The 16,247-nt window shown below is 37.6% G+C and overlaps 2 protein-coding genes across 6 annotated transcripts; one reads left to right on the top strand and one right to left on the bottom strand.

The window, feature by feature from the left end:
- Window positions 1–568: 568 nt before the first annotated feature.
- LOC110810123 (rac-like GTP-binding protein 3) lies at window positions 569–5,283 on the top strand. Of its 4 annotated transcripts, none has more exons than XM_022036195.2 (9): window positions 571–761; window positions 906–1,026; window positions 1,314–1,401; window positions 1,551–1,660; window positions 1,747–1,810; window positions 3,169–3,233; window positions 3,324–3,389; window positions 3,825–3,922; window positions 4,933–5,283. In XM_022036195.2, the coding sequence occupies exons 2-9, from the start codon at window positions 922–924 to the stop codon at window positions 4,970–4,972; spliced, it is 636 nt and encodes a 211-aa protein (XP_021891887.1). In that variant the 5' UTR covers window positions 571–761; window positions 906–921; the 3' UTR covers window positions 4,973–5,283. The 4 variants fall into 4 exon arrangements, with proteins under 4 accessions (XP_088067701.1, XP_021891887.1, XP_021891886.1 ...); XM_022036194.2 differs by having other exon boundaries at window positions 572–772; XM_088211575.1 differs by having other exon boundaries at window positions 569–1,026; window positions 1,295–1,401.
- A 1,489-nt stretch (window positions 5,284–6,772) lies between these two features.
- LOC110810137 (uncharacterized) lies at window positions 6,773–15,288 on the bottom strand. Of its 2 annotated transcripts, XR_015816395.1 has the most exons (5): window positions 14,742–15,288; window positions 12,343–12,714; window positions 7,855–12,259; window positions 7,636–7,708; window positions 6,773–7,053 (listed from the first exon to the last, which is right to left on the bottom strand). XR_015816395.1 is itself a non-coding variant. In XM_088211573.1 (4 exons), exons 1-3 carry the CDS (start codon window positions 14,868–14,870, stop codon window positions 7,892–7,894), a joined length of 4,869 nt encoding a protein of 1,622 aa, XP_088067699.1. In that variant the 5' UTR covers window positions 14,871–15,288; the 3' UTR covers window positions 7,346–7,708; window positions 7,855–7,891. The 2 variants fall into 2 exon arrangements, 1 of the variants encoding a protein (XP_088067699.1); XM_088211573.1 differs by lacking the exon at window positions 6,773–7,053 and having other exon boundaries at window positions 7,346–7,708.
- Window positions 15,289–16,247: the final 959 nt, after the last annotated feature.

Consider the following 16,247-nt stretch of genomic DNA (forward strand, 5'->3'; position numbering starts at 1 on the left):
CAATACATTTAATTTGAAATAAAATAAGTCATAATCTATTTTTATTTGAAAATTTGGATCTTTCAAAGGAGAGCAATTTTTGAAAAGAGACAATAATGCATTGTGGTCTGAAGGACATCCACAAATCCATTTTGGTGTTTATAAATGAATGCAGTGGATACCACCTAAACGGACTCTTAATGTGGAGGTGGTCCGAAACAACTAAATTTTTTATTTCTATATAATTTATTATATATATGTATTAAGTAAGTAAAAAAAATATAATATTATATAAAAATTTAAAAGTTTCAACGTACTTTAAAATAAAATAATTTAAAATGAACCTTACAAACAATATTTATATTTGCCTCCAAATTAAGGTCTTATGATTCTGATAAACGTGTTTGCTTAGAAGCTCACGCTTTAATCATTTGTCACTATTTAAGAATATCATTGCTCACTGTATGATATGTTTATATTATAATAATAATAATAATATTTTCTAATTATTATTCTTGGAAAATATTTTTAATTATATTAGATACATAAGATATTTATCTCACGCGGCGCACGCGCCTATCACGGGGAATAGGGGCCCCTCCCTCCCGTTGCAAATGACCTTCAACCTTTTCTTCTACTAAAGTAAATGCAGTGGCCATCTCTTCAAAAACCAGAACAGATCATTTAGGGCTCAAAAATACAAAGATTCTAACAAAATTAAAAATTCAATTCGGTTTACATGAAATAAGCCTGAGGAGAGAGAAGAAAAAAGCGGGAATTGAGTGAGAATCATGTGATCTACCACCCCCCCGTTATCTCTTCATTCTTAATAAACCTATACACCACCACCCATAAATTTCTTCACTTTTTTTTTTTTGGGTTTATATTAATCGAATTATTTCAACCTTTTCTTCTTTTCTTTCTAGCTTCCTTGCCTTTTCAATGGCTTCCAGTGCTTCCAGGTTCATCAAGTGTGTGACGGTGGGTGATGGTGCTGTTGGCAAGACTTGCATGCTTATCTGCTACACAAGCAACAAGTTCCCTACTGTACGTTTTCTTCTTTTTTCTTCAATCTCACTTTTTCTTTCCGATTTTTCCGTTCTTTGTAATTGCTGCTTGTGGTTTTAAGCGTGTTTCTGCCTCCGGGTTTTGCAGCTTTTGTGATTCTTTAATATATATTCCAAATTTACTCTGGTCTCCTTCTGGTTTATTCAAGATTATACACACAGAAAACAACTCTTTCTCGAAGCTATTTCATGTTCCTCTTTGTTGTCTCATCTGTGGAATTGAATTGTCATTACTTTTAAGATTCTAGTGTTTGCTGAATGTATCAGGACTACATACCAACAGTGTTTGATAACTTCAGTGCAAATGTGGTAGTTGAAGGCACCACTGTTAACTTAGGCCTCTGGGACACAGCTGGTATGGTTAATTCCAGGAATTTCAGTGTTGATTCCATCTTAATCTTTTGTTTTCCCCCTCCTTAAATTCTCTGAACTTAGAGTCATCAAATCACAATTTTGCCAAATTTAGCAATTTTTTTATCTTTTGCCTCGTATGAACTTTTGCAGGGCAAGAGGATTACAATAGGCTGAGACCCTTAAGCTATAGAGGAGCAGATGTCTTTGTCTTAGCTTTCTCATTAGTTAGCCGCGCAAGCTACGAGAACGTACTGAAAAAGGTCAGTCAAGTTTACTTAGAGTTTTCTTTTAGTTATGAGATATTTCATACAAATTACACTTTTTTGACACATGATTATCCAATCAGTGGATCCCTGAACTCCAGCATTACGCTCCAGGAGTCCCGGTGGTACTAGTTGGGACTAAACTTGGTAAGCTAACAAGTATTTATTATCTTTTTCCTTCCCAAGTTATTGGCAGTTGTTATCCTTTTACTTTTACGGAAACTTTTCACAGCATGCAATCTTGTTGGTTTTTCGTGTCTATCTCAAAATGACAATAAATTAGTGGACAAAGCTAATCATCAGACTGTCGGCCTTTATAAAGTCAGGATAGTTTGAAATCCTTTCACCAATATTTTATGCTAATTAAATTATGTTCCCTTCATTGAGCTTGATAGTAGGAAACCATAAAAACATAAAGTTGGAAGCAATTGGGTCATTCGAAGATGGTGAGCTTGTCTGATACCAGTTGATCATCTTGGAACATTTATTCAAAGACAACTAATTGCACTAGAAAAGAGTACAGATTTCACAAAAGCATGAGTAACATTGGAAGTGAGTGATTCAACACAGTGAATTTGATACAGGGGAGCAAGTTTTTGCAAAAATATGATCTTTGAATCAAGAACAAAATTGGATTTCATTTACCAGCTAGTGATGAAACTTTTTGTTCATTCTAGAAGGAACCTGTGTGTTGTGATTCAATCTGGCAGTTGCAATCTGCTCCCTTCTCTCTGTATTTGGGTGGCACCCCCGTGGTGCCTTGTCAAATACATTTTCTATCTTTTCTTTTCCCTAGAAAAACATCTTATCAGAAATAAAATAAAGAAGGTTTCTTGAAATCTTGAAAAGCTATTGGCCAAATTTTGTCATTGATTGATAATAGGGGCCATCAGTCTTGTTTGTGGAGACTGTGTAATTTTCCAAGGGGGCATGACACTTGATCTGCAGTTACAAACTGTCATCTAGGTCAAAATCTTCAATTATTTAGTTCTACGGAGGAGATAAAAAATGAATTGATACTCTTCTCCTGGAACAAGGTTTGGGGCCAAGGCTTGTCAAATAATACATTTAGGACAATGGGTGCCCATGATACTTCAAGAACTCAAGCTTATCAAACTTAGTCTTGAACAAGCTTTGAACTCATTGAACTGAACCTAATCAAATTATATGCTTTTTAGGAGTATTGGTAGTTCAAGAACTCAGATTCGTCAAACATAATCTTCAAGAAAGTTTACCCCTCCCATTGCTTTTGCTCTTGATGATCTTTTTTTCATCCAAACAAAGAGTTTACAACACCAATTTAGAAAGCCAATTTATGGGGTGTCTCATGTCTTCCTATAAAGGATTATGACAAGTTTAGTTTAAATGAGCTCCGAGTCTTGAGAGTGCCTTCCAAAATTTGTGGTGCTTAATATATTTTTCACATTTATCTTTGATTTATCATGGTTAGCTCCTCAATAAATATTAATTTTTGCAACCAAATTTGATGTTCACTATGGAGACAGATCTTCGTGAGGACAAGCATTATTTGGCTGATCATCTTGGGTTGGTGCCTGTAACCACAGCACAGGTGTAGCCTCTTTTAATTAGCTGCTTTGTAATTGGTGATTATGTGACTCAACAACTTAACATTTGGTTATCATTGTTGTTGTCTGCTTAGGGAGAGGAACTACGTAAACAGATTGGTGCTGCTTATTACGTTGAGTGCAGCTCAAAAACTCAGCAGGTATTTGAAGATTTGGAAATATAGATGCTGCCCATTACATAAAAAGGGAAATATATGAATTATGGTTGACCAAAAAATTAATCTGCATCATGAATTACGACATGAAAAATTGAAATCTCTTTGGGGATGAGGGGCAGAGATTGCAATCTTTCTTCTTTCTTTACTAATGATGTTCTTGCTATTAAAGCTGTGTGTGTGTTGCACCCTTTTCTGTTTGGACTTGGGAGAGACCCTAAATGTTTGGCCTAGCATACATAATGATAAATTCCTTTTATGGAGTTTTTTTGCGACCACTGAACCGGTATATGTCCATTCTTTTACTGCGATAATTCTAAACAACATTTATCTGGGATGTCTTCGTGCATTCTCGATGGGGTTATTAGATCATTCTCCTTGATTCTGCTGTAAATTGGAATACTTTTTATGTTATTGAAGCATGTGAAAGCAGTTTTTGATGCTGCAATCAAAGTAGTAATCAAGCCACCACAGAAACAAAAGGAGAAGAAGAAAAAGCAACGCCGGGGATGCCTGCTGTCAGTATTCTCTCTTTTACCTTTTTTGCTTGTACAATATTCAATTTTGTTAATATTTCATGTCAAGTGTTCATCCCATGTATCTAAGAAGCTGACTTGTTAATGTTCTCAAAGCTAAATAGAAAAGTTTTTCTCGGTCTCTTTCTCTTTTTTTTTTGTGAATTTTCTGGAAATGGATGGAAGTCATTGTGAGTATTTGGTTTGCTACTTGTTTTACTTTGGAGTGCAAGTGGAATCTTCCATTTGTAGAATTCAGTATTGTTTATCTACAAAATTTTGTATGACTTTTGGGATAGTAATTCAAAAGAAAGAAGCATCAATTGTTTAAAGGTCCTTTATGGGTCTAGAAAATGAAGACATTAACTTAAAGAAACATAGAAATAATTTACCTTCATCTTTTAGGAATTCCACTTCATTTTCTGGATATAATTTCTCCACTAGCAGTATAACAGTGTCTGTTCAGTTTGATTCCTATTGAGTTTGATTTCTATCCAAACTGAATAGAAATGAGTTGTTTTTTGGTGTGTAAGATCTAGAAAATGAAGACATTAACTTAAAGAAACATAGAAATAATTTACCTTCATCTTTTAGGAATTCCACTTCATTTTCTGGACATAATTTCTCCACTAGCAGTATAACAGTGTCTGTTCAGTTTGATTCCTATTGAGTTTGATTTCTATCCAAACTGAATAGAAATGAGTTGTTTTTTGGTGTGTAAGATCTAGAAAATGAAGACATTAACTTAAAGAAACATAGAAATAATTTACCTTCATCTTTTAGGAATTCCACTTCATTTTCTGGACATAATTTCTCCACTAGCAGTATAACAGTGTCTGTTCAGTTTGATTCCTATTGAGTTTGATTTCTATCCAAACTGAATAGAAATGAGTTGTTTTTTGGTGTGTAAGATCTGTAGACACGTCGCTGTTGTTTGATTTTAATTCAGTCTGACCTTAAAGTTTGTATGGTTTCATTTCTTAGGCGTGATCGGCTTTTCGTTGTAATTGCAGAAATGTCTTTTGTGGGAGGAATATTGTGCGAATCGGATAAGTGCACGGGTTGTTTTATGAAGAAATCGAATACGATTGTTAGCCATTCCAGTAGGTTGTGCAGAGATTTTTCAGGCTGCGACATGTGTTTTCAAGCAATGGTTTGTGTAGATGGGCAGGTTTAGCTCATTTTCAGTAATGTTTTCCGGCCCATCCTTACATTCTCTAATTATTGTGATAAAAAAATATTCTTGCATTCTAATCTAGTTACAAAGTGATATTCGTTGTAAAGAGCTTAAAACATCAAAGGATTATTGTTTGTTTCACATATTCCTGGAGGATTGAAGGAAGAAATATGCCTATTTTCTTTTCTTCTTTTTTCTTTTATTGTAATTGGATTTGTGGTTTTGAGAAAAAGGAAGTCTTTGATAACATAGTTCACCATCCCATACATGTCTTTATTAGACAAAATTAAAGAATTCTTTTGTTAAGTGAAAAATATACTTGATTAATATATTTTTTATAACATTAATAACGAGTATTTAGTACAAGTATGGGTAGGAATTTTGTAATTTTAATAAAAATATTTGGGGAAAATGTACAGTATTGATGGAAGTCAATTTAAAAAATTATTTTTGATGTAAAAATATAGTATTATATTTAAATAATTATGTTGAAGAATTTATAATAAATATTAAAATAACAAAAATTACACAACAACAAAATACAATTACTACAATAGCCTTAGTAATGTGAAATTTTTGCAAAAAAAATTATCCTGGTAATTTAAATTATTCGAAGATGTTTGTTTCAATTTCATTGCTTTGTTGCATGTGAATATTGATTTAAATCATCGTTTATTTGGTTTCAAAATAACAATTTTTAGATAACGTATGACAATAATAAAGACTATATTTACAAAAAAAAATAAATAAATAAATAAATTATTTAAATAATAAAATATAAAGTTAACAAATATATCCACTAACAATCTGAAGTGAAAAAAAAATATTAATGTTTTATCAAATCTCTCCTTTTTTGAGTTTATTGATTATAAGAGAAAATAAATTTATTGATTATCATCTTATAAACCCATGTATATTTTAAATTGTTAATAAAATTGACCAAGTTTTTATAATTTGATATTGACTGCAAACTTGGCCAGACGCACCAACAACATGCTTTTATTACGAAACGACAAACAATACCAACTACGAACAATAGATTTAGCCTACAAAACAAAATCAGAGGAAAGGTTGAAATAAAATGTAAGATAATTTTAAAAGTCGAAGATTTTATATACACTTCGTATAAACTCAATCCATTTTTATCATTTTACATAGAAGCTCAATCATCAACAATTTTTTTAGATTTATCCAACCCACCGCACAAGCAGTAGGAGACCGTGCGGTTTAAAAAATAACTACTACTACTTGAACCACTAAATAACTGCAGTGCAAAACCCCGAGTCTACCCCAGCACACGGTAAATCAAATTGGATAGATTTGAATTTTAGCATCAAAACTCTCACCCAGATGGTAATCGCATATTAGCATGATTTATCTCATCCATCATTCTGTCTAAATATAAAATACCATATTAGCATGGTCTAAAAAACTCCATATGAACAGATACGGAGACAAATATGTGCGTGTGTGTATATATATACACACACACACATGCATACAGCCAAGTTGACTAAAGCCAATCCCAAAAGAATCTCACCTAAGTATCTCTGGCAGAAGAAACCTCAATCCACCCCGAGAAACCAACGCATTTAACCCTTCTGAAGAATAGAAATAATACAGACAGGAAAAAAGAAAAAGACAACAAAGCAGCCTCAATAGAGAACTGCCATTGCTGGTGGAACTGGTGAATATTTAAAAATAATCAAAAGAAATTTGGGAACGTAATCCTTTCTACACTCGTTATCTGAAAAGTCTCCTTTTTCCACTAATTCAACAGGGCACATAAACGTTTTTTTTCCAATATAAACATCCATCCGAAATTTTGTCAGTAAATATTTATAGAAACAAACGTCCAACCAATTTTCCATCTTAAAGTTACCCCTTTACCATGCTTCCTGCCTTCCACTTTACATTGGAGACATCTCGGTAGAGGGTGCGAATCCTTCACAACATGCTGCACAGACCACTATAAGTTGGGGAGACAATAACCAACCGACAAAACTAATAACATGACCAAATGAAAATATCTCAAGAAACATCTTGTGAATTCCCAAAGAAATCTACAACTCAACTATGGATAGAGAATATAACATCAATCACAGCAACTAAATCATGCAAATGCAAGAAATTGAGTACCAAAAATTTGGGGATTCTGCTTATATTCTTATATATAATATATAATATAATATATATAATATATATAATTAAAAGAAAGGCAAAGGATGATAAACTAACAACAAAGCACAAACAAAAGTGCTTCTGCTAAGAGCAGTTCACCTATTCAACCTTTCATTATCAGAGTGACTGAAATGTAGAAACGATCATTTTGGGTCCAATTGAATATACTCTTGATGCACTAAACCAGTATGGGCACCAATTCCAAATGTCTGGACAAGACAGCGCATGCTTTCCAACAGTTAAAATATCTACAAAGGGGGAAACTAATCGCAGTCACCAGAACAAATTCAAGGAAACAAAGAGCTCGAAGACCCTGCACAGATCCTTTTTGACGATTACAGTTGGCCAAGCAACTTACCATCCACACCCTATGATAGATCGCAAGTTAGTTATGACCTCTGTGAGTTCAATCAATGCCCATCCTCAAATAACTGAAAAGGGACAGACAAGGAAAAGAATAAATATAGGCCTCCAATACGTAACAAAAAATTCGATAGATAGAACCTAAGAAATATAAGGAGAAAGGATGAGGAAGGTGAACCCCACGCAGGATACAGGATGCATATCAGGAACTCACGCTTTCATGGTCACTGGATTATGACATTTAGGCACCCCTATTGCCATGATGACTGCTTGTATCCATCCCACCCTCCCTCCGGTTCCTTCCTCTTTAGGACTCCACCTGCAACCTGATACATCCTTGCTTGCTCCTCAGCTAGCGCCTGTGAACTGGCCGACAATTGCCTCGAGGCAAGAGAATTCTCATCTCTTACTTCCATCTCTGGACCTCCAGGCCCTGCATTTAAGTCCAGACCCTGCCTAAGCCATTTCCTACTGTTCTCTGTGCCGCCATTACTGCTACCATCTGGAAGGCTAACAACATAAGGCCTTGGATAATTAGATGGGACTGCACTAGCTGGCCCTAATAACTGTGAATGAACCGCAGGGAAACAAAGCCTCCCACCAGAGGGAGAATCTACATATGTTGTAGAACCACCAGAAAAAGTTGTTGAGGGAAGAGGAAAGCTTGTCCCAAAAGGAAAGACAGGATATTGAAATGGAGTAGATGGGAAGGGCACTGCTGGGGAAGATGACAACACTGGTCCTCTATAGACATCAGGACTAAATGGAGTGGCACCAGTATTGGGACCCAGCATTCTCTGTGGTCCACCACTTGCAACAATTGGAAAAGGCTGCTCTCCTCTATCAGGCAAAATAGATGGAATGGTGATTGCTGAGTAGGCATTCCCCACAGGAAACCATGATGAGAAGCTTCCCATGTCATTACTGCTCACACGAAGCCCAGAAACAGTAGGCTGAGAAGGCACACTGCTTCTAGCATGCTGGCTAAATATTGTTGATGGTTCGGCACTCACTTCATCAGCAGAAGGTCCATTATTCAAATCAAAGTCTCTCCTGACAGTAACCTCATCATTAAGGCGATCATCTGATGATGACTTCACAGGCTGAAATGAAGCATTTAACCTGTGATTGTTGTTTGGATGACCTATATCAGCAGGCTCATCAACTCTGTTCAGATCAAGATCAAGTCCCCCAGAGGAGCGTACACAAGGCGAGCCCAGAATCTCATCGCATGATGAATCACGGTTACAGTCACTGACGGAACTTGGAACCTGTGCAGAACTTTGAGAAGCCAAATCCTCCAGGACTCTTTCTTGTGGTACATTTAAGTCAATATCCAAAAGTAGGCGATTCTGCTTGCTGGTAGTAGCATCAGGAGGAGAGATGTTAATTGCACCTAGTGGCATCTCCATTACCCTCCTAGGTTCAGCAGGCCGAAATGCACTAGTGGCTGCTGATCCCTTCCAACCAAGTGCCCCTTTAGTTCTCAAGAGGTCTTCTGGTGGTACAAAGGGACCCTTTGCAGGAGCAGCCACTGTTATTGAAGCAGGAAGACCACTAGATAAAGAAGAAACAGGAAAAGGAAGTGGGCTAATCAACTGAACTGGTGCTGAAGATCCAGGTGCTGTTAAGTGATTTGAATCTCCACATCTTCCATCATCGGCATTAAAGCCTTCATTCAAGTCAAACTCCACTTTTGCATCCATATCTGAACCCCCTGCAGCAGAGACAGAAGATGTATCCCTGGTAGTAGATGTGCATTCCTCTGCTTCATCTGCCTCATTACTGGTCAACTTTGATCCTCTAGGCTTCGCACGTGATTCTGTTTCTTGCACCAGATATGGAGATGATACCTTTGGAGGGGATGGTCCATCACGACATTGCTCATTAACCTCGTTACTGTCCAAATTCTCCGCCACATGCTCAGTTTTATGATTAGCAGCAGATGAATCAAAACCACCCATGACTTGATTCTCAGTATCCACAGATGCACTACATTCACCATCAGCCTTCGGTTTTTCAGTGGGATTGAAATGATTCCTTGTGTCTATTTCCCTAGCCTTCTCACTATTTACTTCATTTCCATTGCCCAAAACCATGTCTTTATCAGACCCAGAAGGAAGCAGAACATTCTCAGAGGTCATCACGCTCATTGGCTGCTTTTGTTCTCCCTTCTCGTCATTACTAGTTTCCAGCAAAGCAACTGTTCTTTCAAGAGCCGCAGAATTCACTTCCAGACCTGATTCAATGATCTTACCTTCAGTTACCAGAGAGTTGCTCACCTTTTGTTTAGTATCTGAAATGTGATCTGCATCCACAACACCACTTGCCTTTTTTTCCTTGATTTCTTTGCTTCCATCACCATCGAAGGTCTTCTCCACAGTGGTTGGAAGCACTGTTGCAGAAGCAGCCATAATCACATTGTTTAACTTCTCTTTGCTTTCTAAGGAATGATCTGCCGCCGGCTGCACATCCTTGCTGGAAGAAATCAAATTTCCATTGAAATCTCCCACAGGCATAGAAACAGTTTTAATATCTGTAGTTTTTGCCCAGGAAGTACCAGTTATGGCACCCTGTTTGTCACGTTCAGCATCAGTGCCATCAGTGGACTGACTTTGGTCTCGAGAAAATTCATCCGCTGGTGACAATTTTACCCTTGCATCATTGCCCGAGCAATAGTTCTCAACAACAGGGGTGGTTGGAGAGTTAGTTGGTGAAACCATATCAGACTTGGACATCTCTCCAGCAGCCACACTGGCGAGGAGATTCATTCCAACATCATCCCCAGCTGGCATCGATGCATTTGATTCGGAGTACTTGACACAACTTTCAATCAGAGCATTTATGGAGCTGAAAGATGTTTCATGCAATTTTACAGACTTCAGCTCATTTCCTGATGATGACGAAGAAGCTTTTGAAATTTCTGCCACCTTTCGAGTATCATTACCAGTTCTGCAGTGCTCTTCATCAAGAGCAGCAGCAGGTGATAGATCCCCCTCATCAGATCCAGTGACATCTTTAAAATCATTTCTTTGCCATGACTCGGCATTCACATCAGACATGACATTAGATTGATATGTATCACCTTTTTCCTTTAAGTTACGATCAAATTGATCATGCTTCTCCGAAAGCACAGGAGAAGATGCTCTGCTATTCATGACTGAGGGGTCTTCAAACGATCCTCCACTTACACTTTGGGCAGGACTGCGCCCTCGATTTGGAATCTTAACGATCAACTTGTGACTATTCCCCTCGCCCATGGACACATCAACAAGTTTTTCACATGTCAAAGTGGACTGTGATAATTTCTCTGGAGCAGTATTCCTTTGCATCGAAGAGCTCTTGCTTGACCCTGTTTCCCTAGCCCCAGATAGAGCTGATCCTGGGAAGCCATTCATTGCTTTCCGGTGTCGTGAAGAACTACCTGAATTCTTATTCACGGTCATCGAACCAGCAGTGGAGCTCCTCGCATCTTCCTTCACAGAAAACCCCCCAGTTTTAGCATGGTCGCTTGAACAAGACTGACTATTGTTGTGGGATTGACTAGAACTACTGCTTTTTTCATCCCTTGCTGCTGATAGAGGGAGATCAGATGCACCGCCAACAGCAGTATTTCTTGGTTGTCCATCTTTTAAGCTTGTGCTAGCTGATGCAGGCGAGGGGGTTGATTTCATAGATCCTGGAGAAGGAGATGCAGACTTTAAAGTGTTTTCCCCCTGGACAAGCTTAACTGGAGCAGCTTTAGACGTAGAAACCTGTGTTACTGAGCTCTTCATAGCAACATCTGATGATCCACCTGAGTGTCTGTTCCCACCATGTGAGGTTTCAGGAAGCCGAGGTCTTGCTGGCCAGGAGACTCCCTGATTGGACCCTGACTTTGCATCCATTTCGGCTTCTACACGTTTCTTCCATGTGTCAACTAAACTCCTCGCTTTCTTCTGAATTTCCAAGTTCTTGTGAGAACGCAAATGATTCACAGACTTGCCTATGTTACACATCTGAAGAGCATGAAGATTTACAGGCAATTTATCAAGTGCACGAAGTAAAATCAAGAGAAACTCCTCAACAGATTTATCACCATCCTTGGGACTATAACCATCCCCAATCTTCCCTTTGTGGACTTCTTGGAGCCATTCATCAAACACAGGTAAACCCCTGAGCTGAACAAACCGGCTAAGACAATCAAATTTATCTGTGGCTGCAACAACACCAGCAAGAACAGACCGACCACCCAAGTCTATTTTCTTATCATTTCTCTCAGGCAACATTAGCTGCACCAATTTTTCCACACCTTCAGAATCTACAAGACCCCCTTTTTCTGTAATTTTTGCAATCTCAGATTTTAAAAAACTTTCAGATCTACCATAACCAGAATCCCCATCTTCCATTTTCATAGAACGCTCTCGCTTAACAGGCTCAGAACCCTGATCCACACGTTCCCTCTTCTTTCCCTTAACCTGGGAAGGAATCGAGGCGCTGTTCTGTACACTATCTGAACTGGGTTTTAACTGTGGTGTAGGACCATTCATTGGCTTTGGAGAACGGCCACCTGGTTGCAATGTCGCATGCATTTCTAAACGCGTATTATATAACAGCAAATCTACTTCTTCCTGTCGCTCCTGTTGAAGACAAAGTATTAGCTACTCAAAATTATGCAATTAAAGAACAACTTAAATTTTGCACAAAATCATCTAAAACTCACATCAATATAATCTTGATCAGTTAGCCACCATAAACACTTGTTTGTGATGTCATAAACTCGCCGACACACAAAAGAGCAAATCCCTGATGGAAGTTCAACACCTTTAGGAAGGAAGGCAACTTTACACGGGTGGAGTAAGGATGCAGCAGGAATCTCATCCTTATGAAAGGAATAGAAAATCTCGTTCGGCGCGGCGTCCAAAAGGATGCCTTTGCCAAGCTTTACTTCAGCAGGACGATAAAGCCAATTCACACCCAATCTTAACTTATTTTCTTTACCAGCAGTCACCCAACGGATTAGTCCAATGAAAGGTGGGGAATCTTGCGGTGGTTTGAAAAGAGCACAATCACCAACACTGATTTTGCGTCCGTCCTACAAAGAGAAAAATTTTGAGAACTATAAAATGAACATATATATATATATGAATAACAATGGAATCGAAAGCAAGAATGATGAATAAAACCTTAGAAATATGTGGTTAAATAAATGCACATTCTTTTTATCACCATCAGCAAAATTGTCACTTAGCATTGAGACATTCACCAGATGACGAAAACAACTAATGCAAGACACAAGCAGAATGAAAAAGCAAATTTAGAGGATTTATCAGCAGGAATTTTTTAAATAGCCCCACAATGGCATAAACCGTGCAATTTCCCTTCTAACACCTATAAGCTCTCCATAATCAACCGTAATCACAACTTTCTTCAAAACAATCACGTGCAAACCAGCCCTGAAAAACCTAAAAGCAACAGTGAGACATAAAATAAATTTATCAAATACTAAGGACCATAGCAAATTGGAGCAAAAAAGCAAGATAAACAAGCATCTCAGTATATCCAAACTGTAACAAACTTTTCTCAGATTAAATAAGGACAATTTTTGTGAACAAAAAATTTCCCAATTTGACCAACACATGCATATGCCACATTCCACCATTTTATCACTTAAGAGGAGGAATAAATATCTAACTCCATCACCAGAAATGTTTCCATCAACAAACCAAGATGTATTCCAGGCCAACCATAGCATAATTGGCCAAAAGGCCAATTATTACAAGAATAATTGAGATGAGTACACACCAATAGAAACAGTAGCCCTGTCCAGCACGGTGAAAGATGGTTCAGTTATAGATATAAAAGCAAAGGCTCCTCCCAGAGGAGTGATTCCTCCAAATATAGGTCTTTACTAATGAAACAGGAAAACCCATCTATCTTCCATTGCAGTAAAAACAAGCTTCCAAGTCTTTTTTTTAATGTAAATGAACACAAAAAATTAAACAGAAGATTGAACAAGCAAGAAAAAGGATCAACCAACGCAGGATTATCTTAAACATATTTCTTTTCCCTTTATTTTACAAAAAGTCACATAGTTAATTTTCTTCTTCAAGGAGGCAAAACACTAGGTTGGAGTTCTTGACGCAATTACTTGACGACACAGATTCTTAAACTTAAGCATCATGAAGGTTTGCTAATGTTGGCAGCCTCCAGATGTCTCCTCGTATATATAATTAACTACTTTCATAATTTGGCTCCAAAAAGATCTGATTTCTCCCCATCAATTACCACCCCTCCTACATCAAATAATAAAATTTATGTCTACATTGCTCAACCATCAGAAAAGCTACTTTCCCTGATACGTTTCCATTGACCTTTATCAAAAACTACATAACACAGTTGGAAAATGACTCAAAAACTTCAAAATCAAAGTTCAGACAAGGCCGGTTGAAAGAAAAATGTCATTTTGTCAACACCTTTTCTATATAGGAAAAAAGAAGAAAAAATTATCCATATTAAGGAAACGTGTGCGAACCAAATTAAAAGCAAACAAGATATATGTATGATGATCCGAACACATGAAAACTAATAGGTTTTTTCTAATCGAAAATCACCAAATACTGATGTACATAGAAAATATTCCGTATCAACCAAAGATTTCAAACAAAAACAAGTGGCACAACATGATTTGGCATGAACAATGATGGCCCACAGAAAACTAATTTCAACGCAAATTTTTTTTCCCAGAAACAAGCTTTACACTTCAATAGTAATCAAGACGGAGCAATTTGCCTCTTCAAATTGGCCTAGACAGTATCAAGCAAGCCAAGGTACCAGACTAAGTCAACACCTTAATTTGTTCAATGTCACATCTACGAAGCCAATTAAACCGTCCGCAAAGACCATTCATCAGTTTAATTTACCTATTAATTGACTTGAAACCGATCATTTTCCACAAACTTTAATCTATCTCCTCAATCGCCCCCATCAATGAAAATAAAACCACAAAAACATCTAAAGGAGCCAAATCGTTATATTCTAACTTCAGCAAAAGAAACCAGAGAAATCAATAAAAAAAAGAACCTATTCAAAATCCCGGATAATTAAATTAAGATGGATAACCTTGCAAAAAGAATTGGATGAAGATGACGAAGACGAAGAAACATCAGCGTTCACACTCGCAGTGACACGCGAGGGAGCTGTCCACATGTGCCGAACCCTTTTCCTATCCTCACATACCCTCCCATGCATAGCCTCCTTGCATTTTCCCCTTCGAGTACCATCAATCCCCTCCTCCTTATTCCTTGTCCTTCCTCCGAAAACCTGTCTTTCACGAAAATTCTGACCGGTTTCAAAACCTAGATCCAGACAAAACCCTATCTATCATCATTTCCCCAACGAAAACCCTAGTTTATCCGCCAAGCCAATCGAATCCCCCGATTCTAGGGTTTTGACGGAAAATAGACTTGTCCGATCTAATCAAAACCCAGATCCATCAACATAGAGAGCGATCAATTGAGAGAGGCGATTGATTAACAGTAGCCGCTTTTCGATCTAGAGAGAGAAAATAAGTGGAAAATTTAGAGAGAGAAAATCGAGCAAATTGAGAATGAGAGGGAGAGGGAGAGGGAGAAATCGAAGAGAAAGATGCAAAGAGAGAGACGGCAAAAGGAAAGGTGTGCTGGGGTACTTGGAAGAGCCAGGACGGGCAGGGTCGGGCAGATCGGGCAGGGTGCTGGGCAGAGAGGGATGATAAGCTGACGGGGCGGTGAGTTAGGTGGAAATTATGCGGTCTGAGGCTTGTTTATTGAAATGGACTGGACTAGATTGTGGGGAGGGGTGATATGTGTTTTGACTGATCTGTGGGTATTTGACTTTTGATTTTCTGATGTGGGCCCTCTGATTTCCATTTGTTTAGCTGAGAAATTGCGATTTGTTTGGGCTTTATGTGCCCCGAATAGTATTTTGGGAATAAGACCCTTTTTGTGAGGGCAAAATGGTAAATCTAGCTTCACATGATACCATATGATGGAGAAGTTAAGGTTGTCCTGAGATGTCCCAGCACACATTACTATAAAATGTAAAAAGGGTGTGATGTAAAATGTTCTGTTCCTGGCAAAAGAAAATGATTTTTTTTGGGAGGTTCATGCTTGAGTAAGCATCAGTCATTATTTATGAAGTTTCCTACTCTTCTTTTCTTTTCTATTTTTTTAAATAGACAAATAAAATAATAAAACCTTCAAAACACACACACAAACACATTCGTCATTACCCTTTTTTGCTTTTACCCTCAGTTTTTTCCCTATGCCAACAATATTAACCTTGCCAAACAGAGTGCTAGGTTCTGATATTAGCATCTGCAATGAAAGGTACATAGAACTGATCATCCACCAAAAGAAAAATGTAATGGTTATCAAATTGGACAAGTGAGAATGTCATTGTCTAGAATCTTGATTGCTTCAATCATTGCATACATTTCTTCCAGACAAGGAAAATTAAAAAGAGAACTCTAGGGGAATGAGTTTTTTTTTTCTTTTTTGGATTGTGAATAAGCTCTCATAATTTCCTGTTTTGACCAAATGGGTGAATCTCAAACTTAATACCCAATTTGTTATCCACCTACCTCTC

Source organism: Carica papaya, chromosome 9 (assembly GCF_054855325.1).
Source record: "Carica papaya isolate Zhongbai chromosome 9, ASM5485532v1, whole genome shotgun sequence".
Lineage (NCBI taxonomy): Eukaryota > Viridiplantae > Streptophyta > Magnoliopsida > Brassicales > Caricaceae > Carica > Carica papaya.

Bases quoted from the DNA above. Each gene is read 5' to 3' on its own strand.
- LOC110810123 (XM_022036195.2), top strand. From the start codon at position 922: ATGGCTTCCAGTGCTTCCAGGTTCATCAAGTGTGTGACGGTGGGTGAT. The intron at 1,402-1,550 runs GTATGGTTAATT...GAACTTTTGCAG, and splicing joins AGGCCTCTGGGACACAGCTG to GGCAAGAGGATTACAATAGG. The intron at 3,390-3,824 runs GTATTTGAAGAT...ATGTTATTGAAG, and splicing joins GCAGCTCAAAAACTCAGCAG to CATGTGAAAGCAGTTTTTGA.
- LOC110810137 (XM_088211573.1), bottom strand. From the start codon at position 14,870: ATGCATGGGAGGGTATGTGAGGATAGGAAAAGGGTTCGGCACATGTGG. The intron at 12,715-14,741 runs GTTATCCATCTT...TTCTCTTTGTAG, and splicing joins CATCCAATTCTTTTTGCAAG to GACGGACGCAAAATCAGTGT. The intron at 12,260-12,342 runs GTGAGTTTTAGA...TGTCTTCAACAG, and splicing joins CTGATCAAGATTATATTGAT to GAGCGACAGGAAGAAGTAGA.